Source organism: Molossus molossus, unplaced genomic scaffold, assembly GCF_014108415.1.
Source record: "Molossus molossus isolate mMolMol1 unplaced genomic scaffold, mMolMol1.p scaffold_m16_p_12, whole genome shotgun sequence".
Lineage (NCBI taxonomy): Eukaryota > Metazoa > Chordata > Mammalia > Chiroptera > Molossidae > Molossus > Molossus molossus.
The window spans coordinates 50,657,793-50,685,536 of NW_023425347.1; the positions used below are offsets into that span (position 1 = coordinate 50,657,793).

The 27,744-nt window shown below is 37.3% G+C and overlaps 1 protein-coding gene across 5 annotated transcripts in view; it reads left to right on the top strand.

Annotated features, from left to right (window-relative positions):
* Positions 1-12,939: 12,939 nt before the first annotated feature.
* Positions 12,940-27,744, top strand: part of ANKRD13C (ankyrin repeat domain 13C) — a 79,641-nt gene continuing 64,836 nt past the window's right edge. Inside the window, exons 1-2 of one of the 5 annotated variants that reach the window (XM_036256237.1) lie at positions 12,940-13,711; positions 21,940-21,981. In XM_036256237.1, the coding sequence (XP_036112130.1) occupies positions 13,264-13,711; positions 21,940-21,981 (490 nt within the window). In that variant the 5' untranslated portion in view covers positions 12,940-13,263. Of the gene's footprint in view, positions 13,712-16,017; positions 16,051-21,939; positions 21,982-27,744 lie in introns of those variants that run through there. The other 4 variants (XM_036256239.1, XR_004958914.1, XM_036256240.1 and 1 more) reach the window with 4 other exon arrangements.

Consider the following 27,744-nt stretch of genomic DNA (forward strand, 5'->3'; position numbering starts at 1 on the left):
TAAGTAAGCTCGTAAACAACAAAACAGGATTATCATAACACTAACTGAAAATGGGAACCTATCTCATTATCTGATTATGAAAACTGGAAAGGTGAATGATTAGGTCCTCAATCTATATGGAATTTTGAATTTACCCAATTCTGGCCTATTGTACCCCCCCAAAAAAACAATATATAGTATATGAGAAAGGGACATTTTTGTTGGGAAGTTTTAGAAAATTCTTTTGTTATACTGACTTCTGTTGTAATGACACCAAGTTTACATTAAATGCTAAAGAAACATGGTGTAATAGTAAATATAGGCAAAATAATTTTACCTGAGGTTAATAAAACCTATAATAATATTGATACTGAAAATTCAATATATTGGGAAATTGAACCTAATCCTCTCCATGAAGTCATTTCTATGGAAACTAATTGGCAGAAGAAAAGAGAACTTCTGAATAATGAAATAGTAGAGTCTTCATCTGTCCAAACTTATCTTAAGGTACAAATGATAGGAGAGGAAAACATATTAGCTTTAAAAAAATAATGATGATACATGAAAGGATTCTATGGTTGACTGGGATGTTTGTTTCCCTCAGGCTCATCTGTGTCTAGTATTGGGCATTTACTATTCCTAATCAATATTACTGGTTTAATACTACTGCTCTTGCTCCTAGTGAAGCTGTTGTGATTTAACCCAGTTATTAATAACTGGAAAGAAGCGAAGGGAAGAATAGACTCATGCCTGGTAAAGTCTCAATGAAATAGGGGATGTACTTGCCTATCAGTCACACCTGGGAACAGGTCATTGGCCAGGATAGGCATGGCCATTGCAAGCAGAGGAAGATTTGATATTTAAATTTCTAAACAAAGGAGTTCCACTGTTTTGGTTCTCTCTCTTGCTTGCCTGAGCTCTGACTCTCTTGCAGGGGGCACACTCCCCTGCTAATGGCCATGTGAACCCCACACAATGGACTGATGCACTGGAACTTGCCTGTGCTAAACTTAACTCCACCATGGAACAGAACTTTGGACACTGGCTTTACTTCTTCCACTGCTGACTCCCCAGCTGCACCTCTTTCAGGACTGGTTTAAGAGAAATGGGACTTTGCAAAGCCAGGGATATAATTCCACACAAATAAAGCTTTCTACCATATCTCATCCTCCTGTGGGGACCTCCAGAAATGCTCATTCCAGTGGCACCCCAAGAACCCCACTCCCACAAACAACAGAGAAAGGCAATCCATGCAATTCTCTGATAACACTAGTATATAAATGTTATACTAGATGCAGAAAAACAAAACTTAAGACAACAGCAAAAAGTTAGGATTATGGTAGCTCAAAGATTAGAAATAATCCAGAATATTTTTAATGAAGACATATAGTATCTGAGGCCCTCCCATGCACCTGCCTTTCCTTTGGAAATATTCAGCCTTGTCCTGGTTGGTGGCTCAGTTGGTTGGAGCATCAGTCCATGCACCAAAAGGTTGCAGGTTCAATGCCTGGTCAGGACATATGCCTAGGTTTCATGTTCAATCCCCAGTCAGGGCACGTACAGGAGGCAACTGATTGATGTTTCTCTCCCACATGGATGTTTCTCTCTATTCTTCTGTTCTCCCTTCCTGTCTCTTTCTAAAATCAATAAACATATCCTTGAGTGAAGATTTTAAAAAAGAAAAAGAAATATCCAGCCTTGATTGCCATAGAGGATTATGGTCTTGCTCCATCCCTCATTGTTATCTTGTTGCCCAAATACCATCTCTATGTGCTGTAAATGTTAATTGTTAACTATCTTGTACCTACCAATGTAAAAGAAGTATGTGTGTCTCTATTTTACTTTTTATCCAGTCTCAGAGAATTCTCTGCTTTGCTTTCTCCCACTGATGGATTTCATTAACTCTTCTTGTCTTCTTTGATGTTGATATGTAAGTAAGCTGCAAAACTGCCATTCTCTGGAACATTTTCTCAATCCATTGAGATTTTACTTCCCAGCAATTGTCCTCAGTTTGGTTCAAATAACTTTCATAATATTTAAGTAATAATAATAATATTGCGATTACTATGTATGGTGCCAAGTGCGTACTAGAAATATCAGGGGAAGACTTTGTAAAGTATGTGGTTCTTTAACCACTATGCTGTACACCTGAATCTAATACACAAAATAAACTATAACTGAAAAACAAAAATTAAAAATGCAAGAAAAAAATACCACAAAGAGTTGGGGGGGAAGACTGAGGAAGGGAGAATTCACACTCTCTTTGTCAGGCTGTCTTCATTGGGGATATCAGTCTTCTCCTGCCCTCACACTTGGACTCCGAATAGAATTTACACCATTGGTTCTTCTGGTTCTCAGTCCTTCAGATTAGGACTGTAACTATTACCATAGCTCTCCTAAGGCTCCAGTTTGCCAGTATGTGTGTATATATATATATATGTATATATATATATATATACACACACACACACACACACACACACACACACACACATATTCAATGGTTCTGTTTCTCTGAAGATCCCTGACTAGTAGTACGTGGAGCAAGTGTTTCAGGAGAGAGGTCCTTGAGACATCCCCAGAGGCAACAGTAAACTGGAAGATAAAGTTTATTGGTAGTTAGTGGATAATTAAAGAAGATTTTATTCTTTTTTTTGTTTTAAGTTATGCAAATTAAAAACAATTTTTTTTCTTTACTGATTTTAGAGGGAGAGGAAGGGAGAGGGAGAGAGAGATAGAAACATTGATGAGAGAGAACATCGACTGGCCGCCTCCTACATGCTCCCCACTGGGGATTTGGCCCACAACCTGGGCATGTGCTCTGATCAGGAATCTAACCGGCGACATCTTGGTGCATGGGTCAATGCTCAACCACTGAGCCACACCGGCCAGGCTAGGAAATTTTATTCTTAGTTAAACCTTATGTATTAGTCAGCTTGGGGTTGCCATAACAAAATACCATAGGCTAGATGGCTTCACGTGCATTCGATCTTTAATACAATAACCATTGAGATGGAAACTATTATAACTTATGTTTTATAGATAGGGAAATGAGATACAGAAAGATCAAATTGCTTGCCTAAAGTAGTTATTTTGAGTCCAAGCAGACTAGAGCCAATGCCCCTGTTCATAACTACCTGCTCTTTGAGATAATGCCATTGTGATATACTGGAGCTGCTCTGATAAAAATATTGGAAACTTTGTAAATCATACCAGAACCTTATTTATAATTCATTCAGTAAGTCTATCTGAAGGACTTTCAAAGGTTTTATATACCAGAAGATGAGGGATCAACTTTTCAGTTAATTCTTATATTTGGGATAGTTGGTTATTATTTTGGAACACATTATTAAATCCTCTTTATTTTATCATTATTATTATTATTTTCTTTCTTGATTTTAGAGAGAAAGGAAGGGAGAGGGAGAGAGAGATAGAAACATCAATGAGAGAGAACATCGATTGGTCGCCTCTTGCATGCCCCCACTGGGGATTGGGCCCACAACCTGGGCATGTGTCCTGACCACGGAGCCACACCAGCCTAGCAAGTCTGTTTCTTTTAACAGCTAGCCATAAGGCACAATAAATTAGAGTCACTATGATTGAATATATTTCACTCTAATGATTAATTATGCTTTTAATTGAAGTATATGTGGTTAATAATGTAAGAAATAAAGTTTGTTACTCTAAGTGCTAAGAGAACAGTATGTATTTGAGTGAGTAAAGAGTATTGTAATTAAAGTGGAACAAAGAATTTTTAGGGCAGTGAAAATAGTCTGTATAGTACTAAAACGATGGATAAATATCATACATTTGTCCAAACCTATAGAATGTACAACAGCAAGAATAGCTTTAGTTTTAATGTAAACTGTGTCCTTTGGGTAAGTATATGTCAATGAACATTCACCAACTGTAACAGATGCACCACTGTGGTGAGTGATGTTGATAATGGGGTAGGCTATGCACATTTGCATCAGGAGGAATATGAGAAATCTCTGTATTTTCCTCTTAATTTTGTGGTGAACCAAAAACATCTCTAAAAAAACAGTCTTAAAAGGTGATAAAAATTTTTCTTACAATGAGGAAAAAATATTGTTAACTTTTATTGCGTTTGAGATTTATCTGGTTATTTGATAAGATTGTTTAAGAACTACTGCAATCCTGCATATTGCACAAAAATATAATTTATACTATGATAAAAAAAAGAGACAGGATTTATTACTAGGAATTACAAAGACCAACTATGATTATTTTTAACATTGTATTTTATTAAATAAATGTATGCAGCTATTTTCTTATGTTGAAGACTTTAAAAGTTTAAAACATCATAGCAAATAATCAATATTACAATTTTTGTCCACACCGAGATACTGTGACAATGTTTTAATTATTAAGCTAGTATGTTATGATATTAACAAAAAATTTTGTAATTGTATAAATGAAACATATCCAATCAACAGGTTTTATGAGAGCATATATGCTTGATAAAATTCTTGAGTAAAGTATTTTTAAAAATAAGGTTATGCTGAAGTAATAAAAATTGGACATTAAAAATATACATATAACAAAACAACATACATGATTAATATCAGTATCATCAAACAAACTGATACTAACTTAGAATGAAATAATATTTATACAATGAACAATAGAGCATGGAAAAGAAAAAAAAGCAAATATCTGGGACTCGTAGAAAATTCAGGAACACAGAATGATAGGAAATACCTAAATGTTGTATGAAAGGCCACTTGGAAACGATAGTGTTTTAAAAAATAGATGGTGTTTAAAAATTAGGGACTCCTTCATCAAAATGAAGCTGCACATTTATCATGTTTTATTTAAAACTAATCTGAATGAGTTTCTTTTCCTTCTGCTCCCCCTCCTTTTATTCCTCCCTTTCTTCCTCCTACTACTCCTACTCCTTTTTTGTTATCTGTGGTTATTCAAGAACTAAGAATAATTGTCCTATATTGTGTGTGTGTGTATGCGCGTGTGCGCGTGCATGAGCACACCTGCAGAAGAGTCATTTAAAAATCTCACAAATAGCCCTGGCCGGTTTGGCTCAGCAGTTAGAGCATTGGCCTGCGGTCCAGAGAGACCCGGGTTCGGTTCCCGCTAAGGGCATGTACCTAGGTTGCAGTTTGTCCCCGGCCCTGGTTGGTCGTGCGGGTGGCAGCCACTCGATGTGTCCCTTTCACATTGATGTTTCTCTCTCTCTCTCTCTCTCTCCCTCCCACTCTATCTGTGCAAAAAATGGAAAAATGTCCTCGGGTGAGGATAAAAATAAATAAATAAATAAAAATTAAAATCTCACAAATATTTTAATTGGTAGATATCATTCATTAGTAATAGTCCTAATTCCTACTTCCTGAGATGAAACATGTTTTTTATTTTATGTGTTATCAGTATGTTGATACCACAGTGAGAATCCTGGCCAAAATGTAAAAATAAGGGAAATGAGCAATCATTTGAAAGTTAAAATTTGAAATGATCACATAGTGAATCTGAGAAGAGATGTACAAAGTCATAGAGAAACATAATGGCTTCTTGGTTCAGACTTCACAACAATATGAATTGTTTCAGTATATCCGAAGAAAAAAGTAACAATTAGATGCTTATGAGATTGGGGACCTAGGGGTGTTAGCCATCCAGGAGTGCAAAGAAGGAGTCACAGAGGCACAGGCTGGCCCTGGCCATCCAAGTGTGGTGCGTTGGTGAGGAGGGGCTAGTGTTCCTCAGGTCTTGTGAGTCTCCATCTGCCTCACAGACAGAAATGTTGCACCTGTGGAACAAGGCATGTCAGGTTCTCCAAACACAATGCCATTAAACATTAGAATCAAATGACTGACTCGTCTCAAGGGATAGTAGCCTGAACTCAAGTGTGGCCAGTGCAAAATCGAGAGATCAATTTTAGAGCTATATCAAGATTTGGTGGCTGGTTGAATTGGGGCTAGGACAGGGAGGAGTTAAGAATAATGAAAGTGATATATAGATTTGACCACTGGGATGGCTGATGGAGACAAGTTCCACATTACCCGTGAGAGTACTGACCTTTATCCATCTATTCCATTTAATCTCTTACATGTCTGCCTATTGTGTTTTAATCTCTTCCTTCACTAACTCATTCATCCGTGTTCTATATTTTGCTCCAAGCCTTTCTTGGTGACCTAAAAATAATTTCATTTGTAAATGTTTATTTTTTCCCTTTCATCTCATATTGACTTGTACTCTCATTATGCTCCTGGCATCTTTCCTCCCTCCTTCTTCTGCGGTTAACTGTGTGTGTTTCATCTGTCTCAGAGGAACTGCTTCCTTATAGAACTTCCATAGCTGTTGGTTCTGGGTTTCCTTGGCAACCCCTATCTCTCTGATTTTCTCTGCTTGCTTATTAGAAATCTGACTAAATCACTAATAATCACTGATTAAAAATAGAAGAAAAGTGACCAGCATTGCCTCTGAGAAAAGAAGTGTGAAGATTTAGAGAATACAGAAAAACACCAAGACCTAGGGAGATGGATGTGAAATGTGTAAAGAAGGTATTGATTTACATGATTTGTTATTTTCAGTTGTCAGTGTATTGGTAGTACTGTTGTCAGGGGACATTCAAGGTGGAGATTTCACTAGGCAGGCAGCTGTATCATCTACCCAACTTAAATTCTCCTAGGCCTAGCTCAACTAATATGGAGTGTAGGAAATCATATTCTAGTTTATGGTAAAAATATGAAATACAAACTTTCAGAGAAGAAGGAAAAAAAGATGGAGCCTAAACTTGCTCTAATGTTTACATTAGAAATATATTAGTATACAATGTAAAGAGAATTGAGTAAGATTAGTAACTACCAATCTTAATTTTCGATTCGTTGACACATTTATAGATTTTTAAAATATGTTTTTATTGATTGTTAAAGAGGAAGGGTGAGGGAGAGAGAGATAGAAACACCAATGAGAGAGAAACATTGATTGGCTATCTCCTGCATGCCCCCTACTAGGGATCCAGTCTGCAACCCCAATATGTGCCCTGACTGAGAATGGAACTGGTGACCTTCTGGTGCATGGGTCATTGTCAATGCTCAACCACTGAGCCACACCAGCCGGTCTTGTTGACACATTTATAAAATATAACCAGTGAGATTTTATTAGTTTGTACAGTACACTCTATGTTTCACACTGATACTATCACTTTTATTAAATGATGACACCAGGGTGGAGATTAGGTGCTTTGTTTGTCTAAAGCTAATTCAGATACATACATTTCTGCTAAAAATTCAGAAATATCCCTTGTTAGAACTAGGCTTAATCCTCTACTTGTTGTTGGGTATTAGTGAATAGTAAGGCATTTAACAAAATCCTCATTAGAAAAAGGTGAAAGACACTGATGAGAAGGTACTTCCTTCAGCTATTCAAGGCAAATAGATCATTGTTTGTTCTTAGGCACACCAGGAGGGAAATTTAATAAGTGCAATCTATAGGACCAGAGTGTTATCTAGTAAATTCAGTAATTAAGTTACATAGTTGAGTTACTGGACTGAATTCTGTATTGGTAACATTTGAATAAAAAATAAATATGTTGTTTGACAGTGAAGTTATTTATTCATTACATATTAATATAATGGAAAAAATCACAACATATTTAATCATGTTTAGTCTAGGACACTGTGATAACGTTTTGTTTGTTTGTTTGTTTGCTTGTTTGTTTCCCCAAGTAAAATTTCATTTAAACTATCTGGGTGCAGTACTTTTCCTGACCTCTCTTGGTTTGTTTTCCCATTATCTTTCTCACCTCATGCTCCTTATGAAATAGTTTTGTAGTTTGGAGGGCTTGGCCCCACATCCCCTGGTTCAGAAATGAGTGCTCACTGGGCAAAGCTGATCAGTGTCAACTCCCTTACAGGGATTTGTTTAGGCATCCTAGGCCTGAGCCAATCAACACTGCCCTGGGCACAAGGTTTGGAGAGGGTCCTCTTATGGATGTCAAGCACCAGATTTTTGTGGTTGCAGGTCCTTCTTCCAGATCTGAAGGACACATGTGGCCCCTGTTCCTGCTGGCAGCCATCTTGTGTCCTTGAGGGAAGCCGACCTTCAGAGGACACTCCAAACAGTGGGGGGCTTACTGAGAGTCACTGAGAAAGTCACGTGTGGTTTGGAGGCTGTCACTCTTCAAACATATCTCTTCACGTTTCTGAAGTCAATAAGTCCCCTTAATTTAGGCCAGTTTCAATAGAATTTATTATTTGTAAATGAAAAAAAAAATCCAAAATTATACATTTCCTCTTGGGCCTCACATAAGCATCCAAGAGAATAGTATTCAACTTCAGTGTAGTCAGATTGGAATTATTTAAATTTATTTAGTGTCTTGTTTCTTAGTTTATAGCTGCCTTGGTACACTGTAGATACTTTGGGGTTTTATGTTCTAATGTTTGATTAATTCTACAATGGTTCATTATTAATATTAAACACTATTTCACTGTCTGTAAGGCACTGTGCACACAGCAGTGATAAACATATTTCTAGTACTCAACAAGCTCAAAGGACTAGTTAAGGAGACAGACAAGAGTACTAAAGAGGAAGGCAAAAGTTAAAATGGGAAATCAGAAAGAAGGCAAAGGAGGAGCACCTTACTCATAATGATGAGGTGTTGGATAGGAGAGAAGGGGAGGGAAGGGCAGGTGTCATTCGAGACTCCTAAGAAGGAGTTACTAACTTTTGTTAGACCTCTTTGGCAGTATGGTGAAGCCTAGGGACCCCTTTGCAGAACAATGTTTTTATTTTATTTATTTTTAAATGATTTTTTTAAAAATCCTCGCCCGAAGATTTTTTCCCATTGATTTTCAGATAAGAGTGGGCGGGAGGGAGAGGGAGAGAGAAACATCAGTGTGAGAGAGACACATCAACTGGTTGCCTCCCGCATGACCTGACCCACAACTGAGGTATATGTGCTTGACCAGAATCGAACCCAAGATTCTTTGGTTCGAGAGGCATCACTCTAACCACTGAGCCAAATCAGCCAGGGCAACAATGTTTTTAATGCATGCAATACTTTGGGATTAATAAAGGAAATATAGTGTATTGAAAAAACTACTGAAGTATTTTTTAAAACAAATTTGCAATATAGTAATATATGTGCTTCTTTATTAACTTATTAAAGAACAACATCTAATGGTGGGTATAATTAATAATGAATTTTGAGGTAGTGATGAATGTAAATTATATTTCAAGTTATCTGCAGCAGCTGTAATGTGACAAGGAAATATCTGTGGTTTCTTTTGGTTGCAAAAGCATAGGTATTGCTAATACTATGTGGTTTGTGGCCTACATTCATAATAGGATGTGCTGAATTTTTATTTAAAGGTTTAGTTTGATATAATTTTCTGGATCCCTGAATTCTATAAGTTAAAAAACAACAACCAATAAACCTGGTGCTAAGAGATGAAATGTGAACAAATTTTACACAAAGGAGGTATCTGGGTGAATGAAATAGAAATGAGTTTGGGACATATGAAACAACATGTACAAAGATATGAAGGAGGCATGAGAGAGGATAAGGGACTGTCAGCCGATTGCATTGGTTAGAATGAAGAATGAATTTGACATTGTGGTAAGAGGTGAAGCTTAATAGACTGGTAAAATTTTGTATCTTTGGGATATGGGTTGATTGTACATTATGGTGATTAAATGTGATTCTGTCTTTACTGTGTTTTAAAATTCTTTGCAAAATCTCCATTGTCTAGTGTGGGAGTCCAGAATGAGTCAGAGTCATGTGCCTCTGTGGTATGCAGAATGTTTTGAGCCAAAGGTAACTTTAGCCTCAGGCTCAAGAGAAACTTCTGCCTGCCCCTTTTAACTACCTAGGAAAATTTAAATTAGAGGCCTTGCCCATAAAAGATTATTAGAAAAAACTTCTTTTGACACATCTATAAGGCAAGGCAAACTTTTATTTACTAAAGGTCTGCTTTTCTCATCATCCTGCAATGATCCTTTGAAGCCTTGAAGGCACTTTACCTCATCCCTAGCTCAGGATGTCTTGCTGTCTTAATCATCTTTTTTTTTTTTTTTTAAATCTCTGAACCCCTCATGCTTGTGGGGTTTCTGACTCATGTATGTGATGTTCCCAAAAATGTGTAGGCATTAAGTATGGTTATTTTCTCTTGCTAATCTGTCTCATGTCTATTTGATATTAGACCAACCGGAAGAACATTGGGGGGAGAGGAAAGTTTGCTCCTCCCCTACACTAGCATATATAGCCCAAGTTTCGTACAGTTGTTCTTTGTAACCTAGTCCAGCTTTTCTTCTTTCTTTCTAGTCTCATTTACTGTCACTTTTCCTGCCACATGCTATGCTCCAATGATTCTCAATATCATGCTATATTTACACACACTATTCTTTATACTTCTACTCATCACCTGAATGATCACTTTTTGTGCCTCAGCTGCCTCATCTGTAAAATGGGGATAAAATCAAATAGGTATTGAAACTTGCATGGGACAATGCCTGATACATGGGAAGCTCTCAATAAATGATTATTATGATTACTTATAGTGTCTTTTTCCTTGCCCAGTTGGCCAACTCCTATATATTCTTTAAACCCTGGTCTGGACATTACCTTCTCCTGAAAGATTTCCTAATCACCTCTCATTTCCTCCAGAGATAATAATTTTCTCCTCTATATTATATCAGAATCTCATATAATTTCAATTCTTGTATTTTTTCACAATGTATTTTAATCTTATTTTTCTATATAGTCTCCCTATTATACGGTGGAGCTCTTAAAAGTAAGGACTGAATATTATTTTTGTTTTTTTTGTTTTGTTTTGACTTCTCACCCCAGGATGTTTTTCTATTTTTTGTTCAGATAGAGTAAGTTCAGATAGAGGGAGAGAGAGGAAGAGAGAGAAAAACATTGACATGAAAGGGACACGAGTGGCTGCCTCCTGCACGACCCCAACCAAGGCTGGGGACAAACCACAACTGAGGTATGTGCCCTTGACTGGAATCAAACCCATGACCCATTGGTCCACGTGCCAACGCTCTAACCACTTAGCCAAACCGGCCAGGGCTGAATATTATTTTTGAAGTCTACAGTTTGATTTTACTGAGAGGACACTTCACGTTTCCACACTTGTCCATGAGTGGCATCCACTAATAAGGTACTTTTAAATTCTGGATCCAGTGATACTTTATGGATATAATGGTAGATAGACTAACTTGGTTCATGCTCTCATAATCTTTCATTAACTGAATTACTGTATATTTCTTTAAAAATAACTTATTATTTTTCTGATTAATAAAATTTAATACTTTCTCTTTGTAAAAAATTCAAGCAATGCAGTGTATATGTGACTTAATAATTCCATCTTCCAGTGATAATCACAGGGTGCGATGTATATATTTTCCAGACTTTTATATTCAAATATTAACACATTATTATTATTTGGTTTATGCATTATTCTCTGTTTCCCTGTTTCTAGAGTAGCCCCCTTGTAATCTATTCTCAGTACATACTTTACTAAGGAGTGAGTGAGTGGCTTTTCTAAAAGGCAAATATCATGCTGTTCCCCTATTCAACACCCCTGAAAGGCTATCCATTTCTTTTAGGATAAATGTAAACTTTTAAGATGACATATGGAGTCCTACATGACTTGACCCTTTCTTATTTCTCTAGCCCTAAAATCATACTGGACTATGTTGCATTCAAGCTTTGAGGCATTGGGCAAGTTTTTTCAACGGTTAAATGAAGATTAAAAATGATACTTATCACAAGGAGATAATATATAAAGTGCCAAGCATACTGCCTGGTTTAGAGTTAACAATGAGTAGGATCCTTTGAGGTGCTGATTGGGTAATGCTTGAACATAACTGGAACAACCTACCAAAAAATTTAAAAAGAAGAAGAGAAGAAAGATAGATTTGAATAGATTTTTAAAGAAGATGGGAGTTGAAAATCTGAATGGTAGGGGAGGAGGGAGAGTGGCCAGTTCCCACAGAGTGTTGAGGTTTTGTTTTGGAGGGAGGGTGTGGAAATGGAGATGGTAATACAAATTAAGACAGAAGAGGTTTGAAAGAAGCATTTGTCAGAGTAAGTGGGATTTAGGAGAGCGAAATGAGTAAAATCTGCAGGACATTTTGCTAACCGCCCTCCACTCCTGTTCCCCACAGCTTCAGTTATTTTATCAAGGCTTTATGGATGTCAGACTTACGTTCTTTTAGAATTTTACGCCGAGTCGAGATTGGTCATGAACTTGTCCAGTGATTCCAGTTACACAATTATATTTGCCATCCTTCAGCGCCCACTACCCATACTTAAACTCTGACGCCTGCCCAAAATTGATTCATCAACAAATATTTGAGTGACCTCCCCTCTCCCTTTCTGCTGAATAGCCTGTTTTCCAAGGTCAGCCCCTAAACTTTTCTATGGTGACTTTTGACACTCCAACTCTAAAATTTGCCTCCCCTTTTCCGTGCAACCTAGCTCCCCTCATGCACTTCATTCCTTGTGAAGTGAAATATTGAACCCAATTGTTTGACTATTTTCTTCCTCTACTGAGCTCCTTCGAGCCAGTTTTATAAATCTACTAGCTCGGTGTCCGGCACGAAGCAGATGGTTGGTAAATGTTTACTGAACGAACGTCAGGTGCATCTCAGTGACGTCACATCCGGTGTGCGGGGGCGTCATTCGGCACTCAGCGGGAAGCCGAGAGGTTGGAGCGTTGAAGTCATTGTTTATAGGATGCATCGAATATCTAAACGCAGGCTAAGGTTTCAGAACCTCCACAGGAAGCGCGGCCACAGGGAGTGACGGGTCCGGGAGACTGAGCTCAGGAACTCCTGCTCGCGGGGACACCCGACGCCGGGCAGGTGCCGGCGCTCCGCAACACTCCCGGAATAGAAAGGCGGGGGAGGGAGCGGGCTGCTCACCTGTCGCGGTGTTTCCTTTCTTCTTCTTCCCGTGGGAGCTCTCGCGAGAGAAGCCAGAGGAAGATGGCCGTGCCCTGTTTTTCGGGTTGAGGCTGTGGCGGCGGCGGCGGCGGCGGCGGCGGCGGGGACCGGGGTCGTGGTGTCGTGGGCGCCTGAGCACTAGCTCCCCCCAGCGTGCGCGCGTCCTTTCGTACTCAGGCTAGAGTCGGCTCGACTTCCTCCGGGAGATGCGTTTGTCCCGGGCTCGGGGGCTCTCCGGGAGTTCATGCTGCGCTGGAGGCGCCTGGCCACCGCTCTAATCGCCCTGTGCCGCCGTAGCACCCACTCCGTCGCCGGCGGTGAGCTCCCGGGACACTCCTTCTGCCCCTGGCGGCGATGACCGGAGAGAAGATCCGCTCACTGCGGAGGGACCACAAGCCCAGCAAAGAAGAGGGGGACCTGCTGGAGCCTGGGGATGAGGAAGCGGCGGCTGCCCTCGGCGGCACCTTTACCGGAGGCAGGATCGGCACAGGCGGCAGCGGCAAGGGCGGCCGAGCCTGTCACAAGATCTTCAGTAACCATCATCACCGGCTCCAGCTGAAGACAGCTCCAGCCTCCTCCAGTCCCGCCGCCGCGCCGGTCCTGCCGCTGCATAATTCCTCCGTAACCACCACCACCTCCCAATCCCAGACTCTTCTAGCGGGCACCAACCCCATTGCTGTCGCCGCAGATGGAGGCATTTGCCCCACACACTACCCAGTGCACGAGTGCGTCTTCAAGGGGGATGTAAGGAGACTGTCCTCTCTCATCCGCACGCACAATATCGGGCAGAAAGATAATCACGGTGAGGAGTGCTCCCCCCCCACCCCCTTTCCCCGAGCCTAGGGTGTGCCTCCCCAGTCCTCTGGAATCCTAGGCTCGCCTCCAATAGACCTTTCTTTCCTTTGCTCACCATCTGGGCTAAATGCCCGTAAGTCATGGCGGATTCAGTAATAGCATGCCAGTGGTCAGGGGATTGGTTCTTGTGGGTGCAAAGGAATGTTTCCTCTTTGCCCACTTCAAAGTTTCCTCTGAGAAGCCGTTTTGTTTGTCTTTGAGACAGGTCTTCATTGTGTGTTGATTCTTGATTAAAAGAAATTTTAGGTTGTCTCTCATCCATTCTGGCTTTCTTCCTGTGTTTATTTATGGAACTATATATTTTTTCTTTCTCTCTCCATCTCCCACCTTGGGATCTTGAATTTGGCCTTGTATCTTGTTCACCTACCTTCATTACCTAGGTACAGATCCCAGCTTGACTGCAAGTGGTTGTGATTGCTGTCAGCTTGTCTGTTTCTTTGTGGTTTTTGTTTGTTTTCTTCTGCTTTAGGGAAACTTAGTTGAATACAAAGTGTCTGCACTGTGCATTTAAGATAGGATATAGAATGCTTTGATTTTTGAAAGCCATACAGTTTAAATTTGTTGGCATTTGATAACTAGAGCAAGTGAAGTGACTTCTGAGTAGCTAAAATTTTGTTGGAGCAGAGTTTGAGTTTTTTGTTTGATTTACTTAGGCAGTTACTGATACTAATGTTTCATCTTGATAACTGTGACTAAAAATAGTACTGTGTTTTTTCATAGTAACTTATGACAAGATGTAGTATCATAAGCTATTCAAGGCCTTTTATGTCTACTTTTTGCCTTAACTCATCAGCTGATTTCCCCCCCCAGTTTTTTGTTTTTGTTTTGTTTTGTTTTGTCCTCACCCGAGGACATTTTTCCATTTTTTATTCAGATAGAGCAGGAAGGAGAGAAAGGGAGAGAAATATCGATGTGAGGGGACACATCGAGTGGCTGCCACCCGCACGACCAACCAGGGCCGGGGACAAACTGCAACCGAGGTACATGCCCTTAGCGGGAACCGAACCCGGGTCTCTCAGGACCACAGGCCGATGCTTTAACCGCTGAGCCAAACCGGCCAGGGCCCCCCCAGTTTTTTTTAAGTTCAAAAAACAATGTGATTGAGTTGACTTCTAAACAACAGTAAATTTATTAATGAAAGTAAACGTAAACACTGATATTTTCAACATATCATAGATAGGCCATTTAAACTGGGTAGTTGGCAAATGATGTTGATAGCTTTGCTTTTACTGAACATAACTATTGCATACATTTAGTTAGAACTCATTGAACTCTGTGTTCAAAATAATATAACATATTGATGAAATACTTGCCTGTGGAATAAACTCCCTTAAATCCATTGGACTCTAGGTTTCGTATGCAAAAATTGAGGTGAAGTAAGATTTCTGTTGGTTTTATAATTTTCTTACAAATGCGCGCGTATTTTGAATTTAGTGATATTGTAGTAATATCACTACCCGTCATTTATCATACATAAATCAAATTCCCAAAAAACTTCTTGAAAACTGCATGAGTTTTTCATTCCTCATTTAATTTATTTAACTATTTTACTATTGTTGCAACAAGCATAACATTGCCTGTTGATGGTAATTATATTTTAATTCTTGTGTGTGTTTTTAGGGGGAGAAGTGTTACAGCTTTGGGTTATTAGTAAATTAAGAAGTTTTTCAGATTTGGTCTTCCTAGTAGCTATGTTTTATTTTATTGCCATTGCTTTCGAAATAAATATTCCTGAAAACATTAAAGATTCCTTCTGAGAGTTAATTTCCTATTAAATAAGAGATAGATGAATATGACTGTTGGTTTGTTAAAACACAAATTATGTTCAAAGTAATTGGAATCCTAAATACCCCTAAACAAATTATGTTCAAAGTAATTGGAATCCTAAATACCCCTAAACTCTTGTCCTTAGTCCTTAGTCCACTGAAATTCACTTTTTAAATTGTTGATATACCAAATGTTTGCATTGCACTTAGCTACCCTTATATTGCTGCTATTTCTGATGAATGTAGCCAGAGGTTCACATACCTGTGGAAAGTGTAATTGTTTTTATCCCTTCAGTATACATTCTCATGTCCTGCAGTAAAGTCTTCTAGGAAGAGTAACTTGTATTTAATGTGCTACTTCTTTTTTTTTAATCCTCACCTGAGGACATTTTTGCATTTATCCTCAGATAGGGAGAAAGGGAGAAAGCGAGACAGAGAGAAACATCGATGTGAGAGAGACACATCGACTTGCTGCTACCCACACAACCCCAACTGGGGTTGGGGACAGTCTGCAACTTAGGTATGTGCCCTTAGGGGGAACCGAACCGGACCTCTGTGGTCCTCTGGCTGACTCTCTAACCGCTGAACCAAACCAGCCAGGTTTGGTGCTACTTCTTTAATCCCTTTATCCTCTGTAGCTACATCATTTCCCCATTATATTTTGTTACTTTTACTCTTGATTTTTAGTAACCTGGATACTTTATTTAGATTTTTAGAATGTTTTTTCTTTCAAATTACAAAAGATAAATGCTTTTTAAAAAATACGTTTTTCTTTATTTTTTTTTAAGAGAAAAAGGAAGGGAAAGAGAGAGAGAAACATTGATTGGCCGCCTTCTACACACCCTCCACTAAGGATGGAGCCCCCCCCAAGGCATGTGTCCTGATGGTGAATCAAACCAGGACCTCTCAGTCCATGGGATGAAGCTCATTCCACTGAGCAACACCTGTCCTGCAAAGATAAATGCTTTTTGTAAGTCACCCTAACAGAAACAAGCTATATATTATATTTGGATTGTTGTAACATGATAAGTGCATAGCAGAATCTTATATTCATACTGGTGCATAGCAGAGCCATTCAGTCATACCACTATATCACATAGTTTTATATTCACTGTAGTGATTCCTTCCACAACATGATGATAATGATGAGAGATTCCTTCCACAACATCATGATGATGATGATGATGGTGGTGGTGGTGGTGGTAGTCATCATCATCATCATATCATCATAGGTACAATTTATTGAGTGTGTCAGCACTATGCTAAGTGTTTACATACATTATTACGTTTAATTCTCACAATAACCCTGCAAAGCAGATAGTTTTAACTTTATTTTAAAGGAAACTTTCGTAACGTCACATACTTCGGAAAGTTGCAAAGATGAGAAATGAATTAATAGCTAGGACTCCAAAGCCCAGATCAACCTCTTTGTAAATATTTCTATTGATCAGGACTCAGTATATGGCAAAGAAGTAAATTTATATGTGTATGTGGCGTTTACAGAAAAGTGCTTTAATATATAGTTTCCCATTTAGTGGTTATAGTAGGCTTGTAGAGAGAGTCTGCCATTGGAGAGCTCTCAGAGTTTATCTACAGAGTGCAAATCTTGTTTGTTCCGGGTCTTTTTTATTTAATGGCGCAGATAAATGGGCTGCCTTGTTTACATGATAGTCTTTTAGATATTTGACAAGAGCTGTCATATTCTCCCTATCTTCTAGTAAACATTCCTAACTTCTGTATCCATTCTTTACATAACATCATTTATAAAGTGCTTAGAATGGTCCCTGAAACATAGTACATAGTATGTGTGTGTTCAGTAAGTAAATGAAAATCTTAATTGTCTTTTAGTGAAAACTAGTTTTAGTTTATTTTTACTTTTTTTTATTTTTTATCCTCACTCGAGGACATTTTTCCATTTTTTTGTTCAGACAGAGCAGGAGGGAAAGAGAGGAAGAGAGAGAGAAACATTGACATGAAAGGGACACATTGAGTGGCTGCCACCCACACAACCCAACCAGGGCCAGGGACAAACTGCAACCTGAGGTATGTGCCCTTAGTGGGAACCGAACCCGGGTCTCTCTGGACTGCAGGCCGACGCTCTAACCGCTGAGCCAAACCGGACAGGGCTATTTTTTACTTTTATTAGTATTTATTTTATGCTAAATTTATTCCTGGGCATACGTTTTTGTTTTTTCAGTTTCTTCTGGGATATCTTTTTCTTCTGTGCAACCTCCTCTTCTGGTTTAGGAACAATCTGCTCTCTCAGTGAGGATCATTTCTATGTGGCAGGGAGAGCTCATGTATGGGTTAATCCGCCCATGAGCTCTGTAAGTTCTGTGCCACATTTTAGGAGCTTTGTTTACCTGGATGTGCTTAATGACCAGAGAATCTACATATAAACCCTTAAGGTCAGCATTGCTTTCTGCATTTTTAAGCATGAACAGCAAAAACTCAGCACTCTTTTTGGGCCACTGACCCTGTGTCCAGCCCCACTTTTTAGCCTGGGCACATCTACCAATTCCACCATTGTAATGACCGAAAGGCACACTTTGCTTCTGTAAAGTGACATACCTCAGATACTTCATGACTTTTTGAATATACATACCTTTGATGGCCTGGGCAGTTTCAGGAGTGTTCTTAAAGAGAACATGAAGGCTTGAACCTCTTAATTTGCATGCTTTTCTGGTGTTTTCTGGATCAAGTGAATAGAGAACCATTTTTAGAGGTTGCTTCTGGCCACTTTCAGGAAGAGCGAAATTAGTTTGTTTTTGTTTTTTATTGTCAAATTGAATAGCAAGGATAGAGCCTTTTCTTCTGTGGTACAATGTTGGTTGAGTATGAATCGCTTTTTCTGAGCCATCAATTATTTTGAAGATTACTGTATATGGATCCAAACAAATCTCTTGAAATATAAGTTAAATACAGTAACAGCCATAACATCATGTATATACTGTGTTCAAATATGTCAAGCAATTGTGACTCTATATATTTAGTAACAGCTTTTTTGGGTGGGTAAAGAGATCCATTACATTAATTGTACACAAATGTATTAAACTTGATATATTGAGTATAGCTTTAGTCATATACCACTTTTTTATTTAACATAGAATTAAAGTTTAAGTCTAACCTTTTTTTCACATTGACTTAAGATTTTTCTGAATCACTTTTAGCCATTGGTAGTTAAACAGAGCATCATGATTTTTACTACTTTACCTTTAGAATTGAGAATGTTTGTGAAGCATATGGAAGACTTTCTTGATTTAGACTGCACTTCCTATTTGTTAAACATGTAGTTTAGTTTAGTTTTTTTTTCTTCTTAATTGAGTTACATATCCTTAGAAGTTAAGCACCTTCTCTTGGCCATTAGTTAGAAGCTTTTAGGTGGCAGAATGATGAAAGTTGTTGATAAATAAATTGCTCAAACCAGCTTTTTTTAGATTGTGAACAATTTCTGATCTATTCTGAGAGATTTGGCAGTTTCTACTGTCTTGAATTACATTGCCTGGCACATGAAAAGCCATCTTTTCTATACACAGTTAATTTTTATTTTTATGGAGTTGTAGTGTAATCATCTTGAAATTATTTCACACAGTGATTACAGATTTTAAATTTAAGGTAAAATTCAATTTCGAGTATTCCTGGCAATGCAGGTAACTCATTGAAGTGGTAAGGAAATGATTAACATGTGTAATATCTCTGTCTGATAGCTGACAGATTTCTTCAGATAGGGATTTTAAAGCATCTTAATTTTGAAAGATTAAAAATGTATGTTTGAGAATTGAGGCAATAGGATAATCTGGTGTTTGTATACTATATTTATTCTGACTTATCTGTAAATCTTTACATTCTCTTTTGATATTATTTTCTTTGTTTTTGTCATTAAATTATTTATGGTAGGTGATGCAAAAGAATAATGCATAATATGTCTATAGGAGAAGAAATGGCTATTAAGCTAAACTTTGCATGGCAAAAAAATCTTGACCTAAGTAAGATTTTTAGTTCAAGGTGAACAGTTTTAGCCAGGAGGGTTATAATGCTGGCAAATCTTGAAAGGAACACTAATTGTATATCTGTTCTTCTCATGTTTTGTAGTCTTTTCTAAACTTTGTTTTTATTTATTTATTTTTAATTAATTTTTTTATCCTGACCCAAGGACATTTTTCCATTTTTGTTCAGGTAGAGTGGGAGGGAAAGAGAGAGAGAGAAACATTGACGTAAAAGGGACACATCGAGTGGCTGCCTCCCGCATGACTCCAACCGGGGTTGGGGACAAACTGCAGCCGAGGTACGTGCCCTTAGCAGGAACCGAACCCGGGTCTCTCTGGACCACAGGCCAATGCTCTAACCACTGAGCAAAACCGGCCAGAGCTGAATTGTTCTTAATTAAGCATTTTCTTTCTTTCTTTCTCTCTCTCTCTCTCTCTCTCTCTCTCTCTCTCTCTCTCTCTCTCTCTCTCTCGCTCTCTCCCTCTCTCTCTCCCTCTCTCTCCCTCTCTCCCTCTCTCCCTCTCTCCCTCTCTCCCTCTCTCCCTCTCTCCCTCTCCCTCTCCTCACCCGAGGACATTTTTTCATTTTTTGTTCAGGTAGAGTGGGAGGGAGAGAGAGGAACAGAGAGAGAGAGAAACATCGATGTGAAAGGAACACATCGAGTGGCTGCCACCCGCACGACCGACCAGGGCCGGGGACAAACTGCAACCGGGGTACATGCCCTTAGCGGAAACTGAACCCGGGTCTCTCCGGACCGCTGAGCAAAACTGTCCAGGGCAAACATTATGATATAGCATTTTAAGAAGATGGCTAGCTTACTCTAAAAGATGTGAAATTTGGGGGGGATTGAAGTTTGTATCTTTGGAAAAGAGCAACTTTCGGTAATCATGTCTTTTCTGGGACATGCTTCAATATGATTATTAACAATAGTATCATAGTGGTTTCCATTATCTCAACTAGGTTGAGTTCTGAGGTGTGAAAATTGGGGAGTATATTGCCTAGTCACTAATGAAAATTTGTTATTTCAGATTTTTTTTTCTGAAAACCATATTGTGAATTGTATCCCAAAGTCTGCCATTTTCTGCTATTTCTAATGAAGAAGCTAAAGATATTTACTATAATCCAGTTTGTTTTTTGGTAAAATTACTTATAGATACAATTTAAATTTAGTGAATTTATTTGTATCTTGTACATTTTGCAAATTTTGTATAAATACTATCTTGCTGTTTTTGCCAACAATTCCCATTCTCTTCTGACTTTATTGAGCAAAATATGTGTGTGTGTGTGTGTGTGTGTGTGTGTATTTATTTTAAACATCTTGGCACGTTTTGTCCAGTTACCTGATTGGGGTAGATCATATACAAATTTCTTAGAAATAAGTAATCAAGTCTTGTTTTATCCTGTGTATGATTTCTTGATACATGCATAGCTCATTTTATTGGCAAAAATTGTTCATTTAAAGACTTCTGTAAAAATGCTAGTATCTGAAAATTAATATACATAAATTTTAATTAGTAACTTTATTTTAAAATATTACTATAGTTTTGCTTTCCTCTATAACACGTTTTAGGCTATAAGTGTGACTTGGGACATCATTTTGAAATTAAATTAATCATTCTGTACCATCAACTATAGGATATAGTCTGAACTCTATAGTGTAGCCTACAGGTTCTCATTGGTTTGTCTTTTACTAATCTTTCTAATTTCATTATTTGCTATTCTCTTACAAACTCTTTACTCCAAGTAATCATAAAATTTTGTGTATTTCTCAAACGTTTTGCATATGAATGCAATTTGGTGGAATATATATATTTTAACATGGAAGACTAGTCAGTGTTGCTTTCTTTGCCTACAAATTTCTAACCCATTCTTCAAGACTCTTTTCATTGTGTGGTCTATCTTCAATATTTAAGCCTCTCTGCACATGCAAAAGTAGGTGCTCTGCCCTGTGTTCCATTATCATGCTACACTCTCTTCTCTTCTAGTGTATAATACAACAAGGATTTATTTTTATATCAGGCTCTAACAGAAGAATTTTGACAACTTGAGGATGAGATTGGGTCTTATTGATATTTATCCCCAAGAATGAGTTTATAGTAGGTATTTAAATTGTTTGTTGAATGAACAAAGAACAATATGATAGAGAAATTAGCAGCAAGGGAAGCTTGAAATCTGTTTGGAGAAGAAATCTCTAAAACAAAATGAGTATCTTTTTGGGAATGGGTGGGGATGGGTTGGCAGAGGGAAGAGGAGTTGGATGCATTATGTTTGGAAACCATGGCATCTTCTGACTTTGAATTTGCCATGTAAGCAGGATCATTTTGCTTAAAATCTGTCCGTGAAATTTGTGAAGGAACTAAAACCATTTTTAAATACACATTATATTTTTACACTAATTTAAATTTTTTTTTTTTAATTTTAGGAAACACTCCTTTACATCTTGCTGTGATGTTAGGAAATAAAGGTTAGTAAATATTTTCTCTTTTTATGTTTAACATCGCTTGTGTATAGTATTGTTAAAATTTTCATGTGAATTTTATCTTTTGAGGTTTTAAAAATTAACCTGATTATTTTGTTTGCTAATTGGGCTTAGGATTCAGTATATTAAAAATAAATGGTTTCTCATTTTCTATAGCAATCTTTTCAAAGAGTTAGTGAAAATCTTGTACTAACCTTTATGCCTTACGAAAACTATGTTTTTCTTTTCTTACTAGGTTATTTTGTCAAGCAAGTATTTAGAATTTCAGGAAACTCTTATTTTCATATATTAAAGTTTATTAATTATTGTAATTCTTTTACTGTTCATAGAGTTTGATAAGATTTCTTTAACATGGACTATTTTATATATCAAAACTCCTAAGTCTAGCCTTTTATATAATAGATGATTGTAAAAATTTGATAATCATTTTTTCTTTAATTAAAAAAAAAACAACTTGTAGGCAGGTGATTCAGAAGAACTACATCTATTCCTAGTTGCCATAAAATCTTAGTTATTTGGATTCCCAGTAATCCTGAAAAGTGAGGATTCCAGATAGCTGATTGGCAACCTTTTGAGTGCTAGAGTGTAAAATTTTAGATGTTTGCTAAAAGTTTTTAAAAAAGCATATACTCTTGATTTTTTTTAAACAGGCTTATTAATTTTCAATACTTTTATTTCTGATGATCTAGATGTATAATTATGAACATTTGTTGTTGTTATATAGTATGATGTAGTTGTTGGCATAAAAATTTGATCTCCATAAATGCTGATACCAGGTGTTACTAGAATTTGCTTTGTTGAAAAAAAAAAGAAAGACACCAGTTTTTTTGCTAGTTTGGTTTTTAAGTTCATATGCTTAGGAGAAGCATATGATGTGCAGGATGATTTTATTTTGATTTTAATTCTATGTAAATTGGTGACTCAAATCTTTATTTTTTAATTTAGTTATGCTGATATTGTTCCTTCCTGGAAGGAACAGACTAACTTGAGAAATTTCTAAGTAAAGATATTCATGAAGAGGCTACATGTTTTAGAAATTCAGAATATGAGGACTAGCTACATTTCAGGAAAGCATAACCAAGACAATTTGAGGGATCAGCCATTCTTCTTTCTTTATTTCTTTCCTTCCTTCCTTTCTTCCTCCTTCCTACCCCTCCTTCCTCCCTTCATTCATCCGTCATCGGTCCATCTCTTAGGGTGAATATGTTGTTTTTTATATATGTATATATGTAATATTCTCCCTTTTCTTGATTTATTTTTTAGTGTTTACAGAAATTGAACATAACCTAAAATAACTGTTGTGGGATCTTAAATCTTCATGACTTTTTGGTTTCAGGGTTCACTACCACCTACTTTAATTTCTTAGGTTCTTGAATTTCTGAGCAAAATGTTTGATGGGTTTTATTCATCTCAAGCCAAGCCATGGTGATGAATGACTGGCATGCTCGTGAATTATTTTTGGGATACATATTTACTTTTGTGAAATTAGCTCTATGTAGGCTGGCTTGGGGTGAGAGTTGTGGGTGGGAGAGGGAATCAGAAATACAGCGGAAGAACGTTTAGTTTAGCAGGAATATGGGTAGGGCAGGCCATGATAGTCAATTCTAGTATAGCTACATTGGTGAACCTGTATCAGATATAGTTGGTTAAATTTGACCAATAAAAACATATATTTTGTTCCAGAGGACATTCATCATTGATAATATGTTAGATGCTTTTTTTAGTGCTTTATACACATTTATTCATTTAACATAACAACCATATGAGGAAGATACTATTATCCCCATTTTACAGATGAAAAAAACTTAGCTCTGAGAAATTAAGCACCATTTTTCAAGTAAGGCAGCAGCATTTTGACTTGGAGTATCTGGCTCTAGAACTTGATTCCCATTATGCTGAACTGCTTTGATCTCTTTTCACTGAGAACCCTTCAAAAAAGATAGGATTTATATCAAAGCTAGCTAACATTATGCTTTCCTCCAGTTTTCATGGCAGACATGGTTAATTACTATTCTAAATTTTGCACTTTTAGTATTAAGTATGGATTTACTAGGATTTCCATGTGAAATGAAGTGTATTTACCGTAAGTGTTCTAATGTTAGGTGGAGGTATTGTTATACTTCATCATAGGTTTATATCAGCCTGTACAAAATGTTTCACAAAACATTGGTTTCATGGGATATTGGTAAGAATTTTGAGGAAAATAGTGTCTCCGGGTCTTATCAGTTTGGAAAATAGTGAGTTAATAAGTATTATGTGGACCTTCTTAGAACTTTGATATGCAAATATGCATAGTGACTCTGAGTTACTGGGAAAAGTGTTAGATAGGAGTCATTGGTCCCTAAAGTAATTTGATGTTTGCTTTTTTTTTTTTTAATTTTTTTTTTCTGTACTGTATTGATTCTAGAGAGAGAGTAAGAGAGAGGAAGAGAGAGATAGAAACATTGATGAGCGAGAACATCAATTGGCCACCTCCTGCATGCCCACCTTCACTGGGGATTGGGCTCACAATGGGCATGTGCCCTGACTAGGAATCGAACCAGTGACCTCTTGGTGCATGGGTTGACGCTCAACCCCGGAACCACACTAGCCTGGCTTGATGTTTGCTCTTTTTCACAAGTATCTTGAGACATTAGAATTCTGTGGAACATATTTTGGGAAGCAGATAATTCATGAACTGCAAATAATGTTGGTATTTGCTCTTTCTGAGTCCTTTTCAGAATAGAGTAGCTTCAGCCATTAATATACTGATCCATTTGTATTTGTCTATTTATACTTTTCCACTTGTATACTCTTAAAAAAATTTTGGCCTTTAATATTTTTTGGTATTTGATTGTATAAGAGTGAAATGGAAATGTTAGTAGAAGTTAAAACATCTGCCTCGTACTTAATTCTGTAAGTTAATTTTATATTATACCATTCTTCAGTCTGTGCTACTCTATTCTCTTTCTCTCTCTCTCTTTTTTTATTCCTCACCCGAGGATATTTTTCTACTTACTATCAGATAGAGTGGGAGGGAGGGAGAGAGAGAGAGACAGAGAGACAGAAACATTGATGTGATAGAGCCACATCGAACAGTTGCCTCCCGCACGACCCCACAAGGGTCGGGAATAACTGCAACTGAGTTACATGCCCTTGACCAGAATTGAACCCCGTGACTCATTGGTCCACGGGCCAATGCTCCAACTGCTGAGCCAAACTGGCCAGGGCTGGTCTATTCTCTTTTATCTTCTCCTTTAGAAATACACTGTATCTTTTGTGGTTTCATTGTTATGGGGCACTTTCTATTTGTATACTTGTTTGTAAGCACAATACAAATTCCTAGTTCATTCAAATATTTATTGAGTTAAAGAGGACTGTCATATTACTTTTATACTTTTATTTACTTACCTTCTCTCACTCATCTTAACCTACTGAATAACCCTATTTTTTCACTTTCAAAGTCTGATTTTTCTGAATTTTTGAGTCCATTGATCATGTTGCCCATGCTATCGGAATTTTTTGAGCTATGGATTTTAGTTAAAATGGATTATACTTAAGGAAGGTTTTGGGAATCTTTAGGAGATGAAATAGAAAACTAATCTATAATTCTTATATTTTTTGGTTAGACATCAGAAATGTATTCTTCAGACTAGTTGCTGCAACTTTTAATTCATTCTCAGTTCTTTTGGATGTGCAACTTAAAATTTTTCTCCCGAAATAACTTTAGGATTATTTTAACTTTCTAGCTGTCCTATTTATCCCATCCACTCTTTATCTTTTATCACTTTTATAGCTTTTGCTTGTTTATATGTGATTTCTGTTCCTCATGGTTCCATTTTGTCTGCACTATTCAAGTTTTAACTTCTTTGTGCCACATTCATGCATTCTTTCAGCCTTAGTGCTTGGTTGTTAACTAACTTGTTTCCTTATTATTCATTTTTAAAACACAGAGAGAAGGCATTTGATTGGTCTAGTTTTTTTTTTTTTTAAATGTCATATCTATGTCTATCTGACTTTTCCTTAGTTGCTCATGTCTACTTCAGTAGAGTTGTGGACTAGTGAGTGAAGGGCACCATTTCAACAGGGTAAAATCATGCTAATTCTATACTTTACATAATTGGGGTATTGCTTAGATATTGTTATACATCTTGCTTATTAATATTTTTAAATAAACATTTTTCTTTAATGATTTTTAAGTTATTAATACATGCTTGTTGAAACAATTGCAGTAATACAGAACAAAGATATACAGGGATGGGCAAAAGTAGGTTTATAGTTATGAATGCATGAAACACAGTTAATCAAGCTATTAGAATAGTCAAAACCTGCATGTCTTTTTTTCATACAAACAACTGCAAACCTACTTTCGCTGTCCCTTGTATAAAAGCATTATATCTCTTACTTGTTTTTCTGATGTAATTAACATTAATAACCTAATGGGTATCGTTGCACACCTTTCTCCTTATAACACAGAGGTTTAGTTTGTTTTTACTGAAGATGAATCACTACATACAGTACTCAAATGTTTATCATGAAATACTTTTACAAATTCATAGATATCTATTCATATTTGTGTTTCCCTAATTGCTTTTTTTCCCCAATTTTTATTAATTTTTATTTTTGTTACAAATGTTTATCCTTTTTCCCCCCTAGACACCCTCCTCCCCATCCTGCTTTCCCACACTCCTGCATTGTTGTCTATATCCATTGGTTATATATACATGTATATAAGTTCTTTGGTTCATCGCCTCCATCCCCCCATCCTGCCCCCCTACCCTGAGGTTTGTCAGTCTGAGCCATACTCCTTTCTGTGTCTCTGGGTCTGCTTCATTCATCAGCCCACCTTGTTCATATATTCCACAAATAAGTGAGATCATGTGATATTTCTCTTTTTTTGATTTACTTATTTCACTTAGCATAATACTCTTGAGGTCCCTCCATGTTGTCTCAAAGGATAAGAGATCTTTCTTACAGTTGTATAATATTCCGTTGTATATATGTACCACAGCTTTTTTATCCACTCATCTGTTGATAGACACTTGGGCTGTTTCCAGATCTTAGCATTGTAAATAGTGCTGCTATGAACATAGGGGTACATATATTTTTTCTGATTGGTGTTTCAGGCTTCTTAGGATATATTCCTAGAAGTGGGATTACTGGGTCAAATGGCAGTTCAATTTTTAATTTTTTGAGGAAACATCATACTGTTTTCCATAGGACTGACTAGTCTGCATTCCCACCAGCAGTGTGCTAGAATCCCCTTTTCTGCACACCCTTGCCAGCACTTGTTTGATGATTTGTTGATGGCAGCCATTCTCACGGGTGTGAGGTGGATACCTCATTGTTGTTTTAATTTGCATCTCTCTGATGATTAGTGATGTTGAGCATTTCTTCATATGTCTCTTGGCCATTTGTATGTCCTGTTTGGAGAGGTGTTTATTTAGGGCCTCTGCCCATTTTTTAATTGGGTTCTTTGTCTTCCTTTTGTTGAGTTGTATGAATACTCTATATATTTTGGAAATGAACCCCTTATCATCAGATTGGCAATTATGCTTTTCCATACAGTGGGTTGCCTTTCCATTTTGATGGTTGTTTCTTCCCTAATTTCTTTATATGTCTACACATATTCACACATTTTTATAAAACCCCATAGTAGGCTTCTTAAGGAGAGGGTCCATTTTATTTATTAATTTGTTTGTTTTTAAAAAATCTTTTTATCTGGTTTGTTATTTTCTCTCCTTATTAATCCTCTTCTCTCAGTAAACA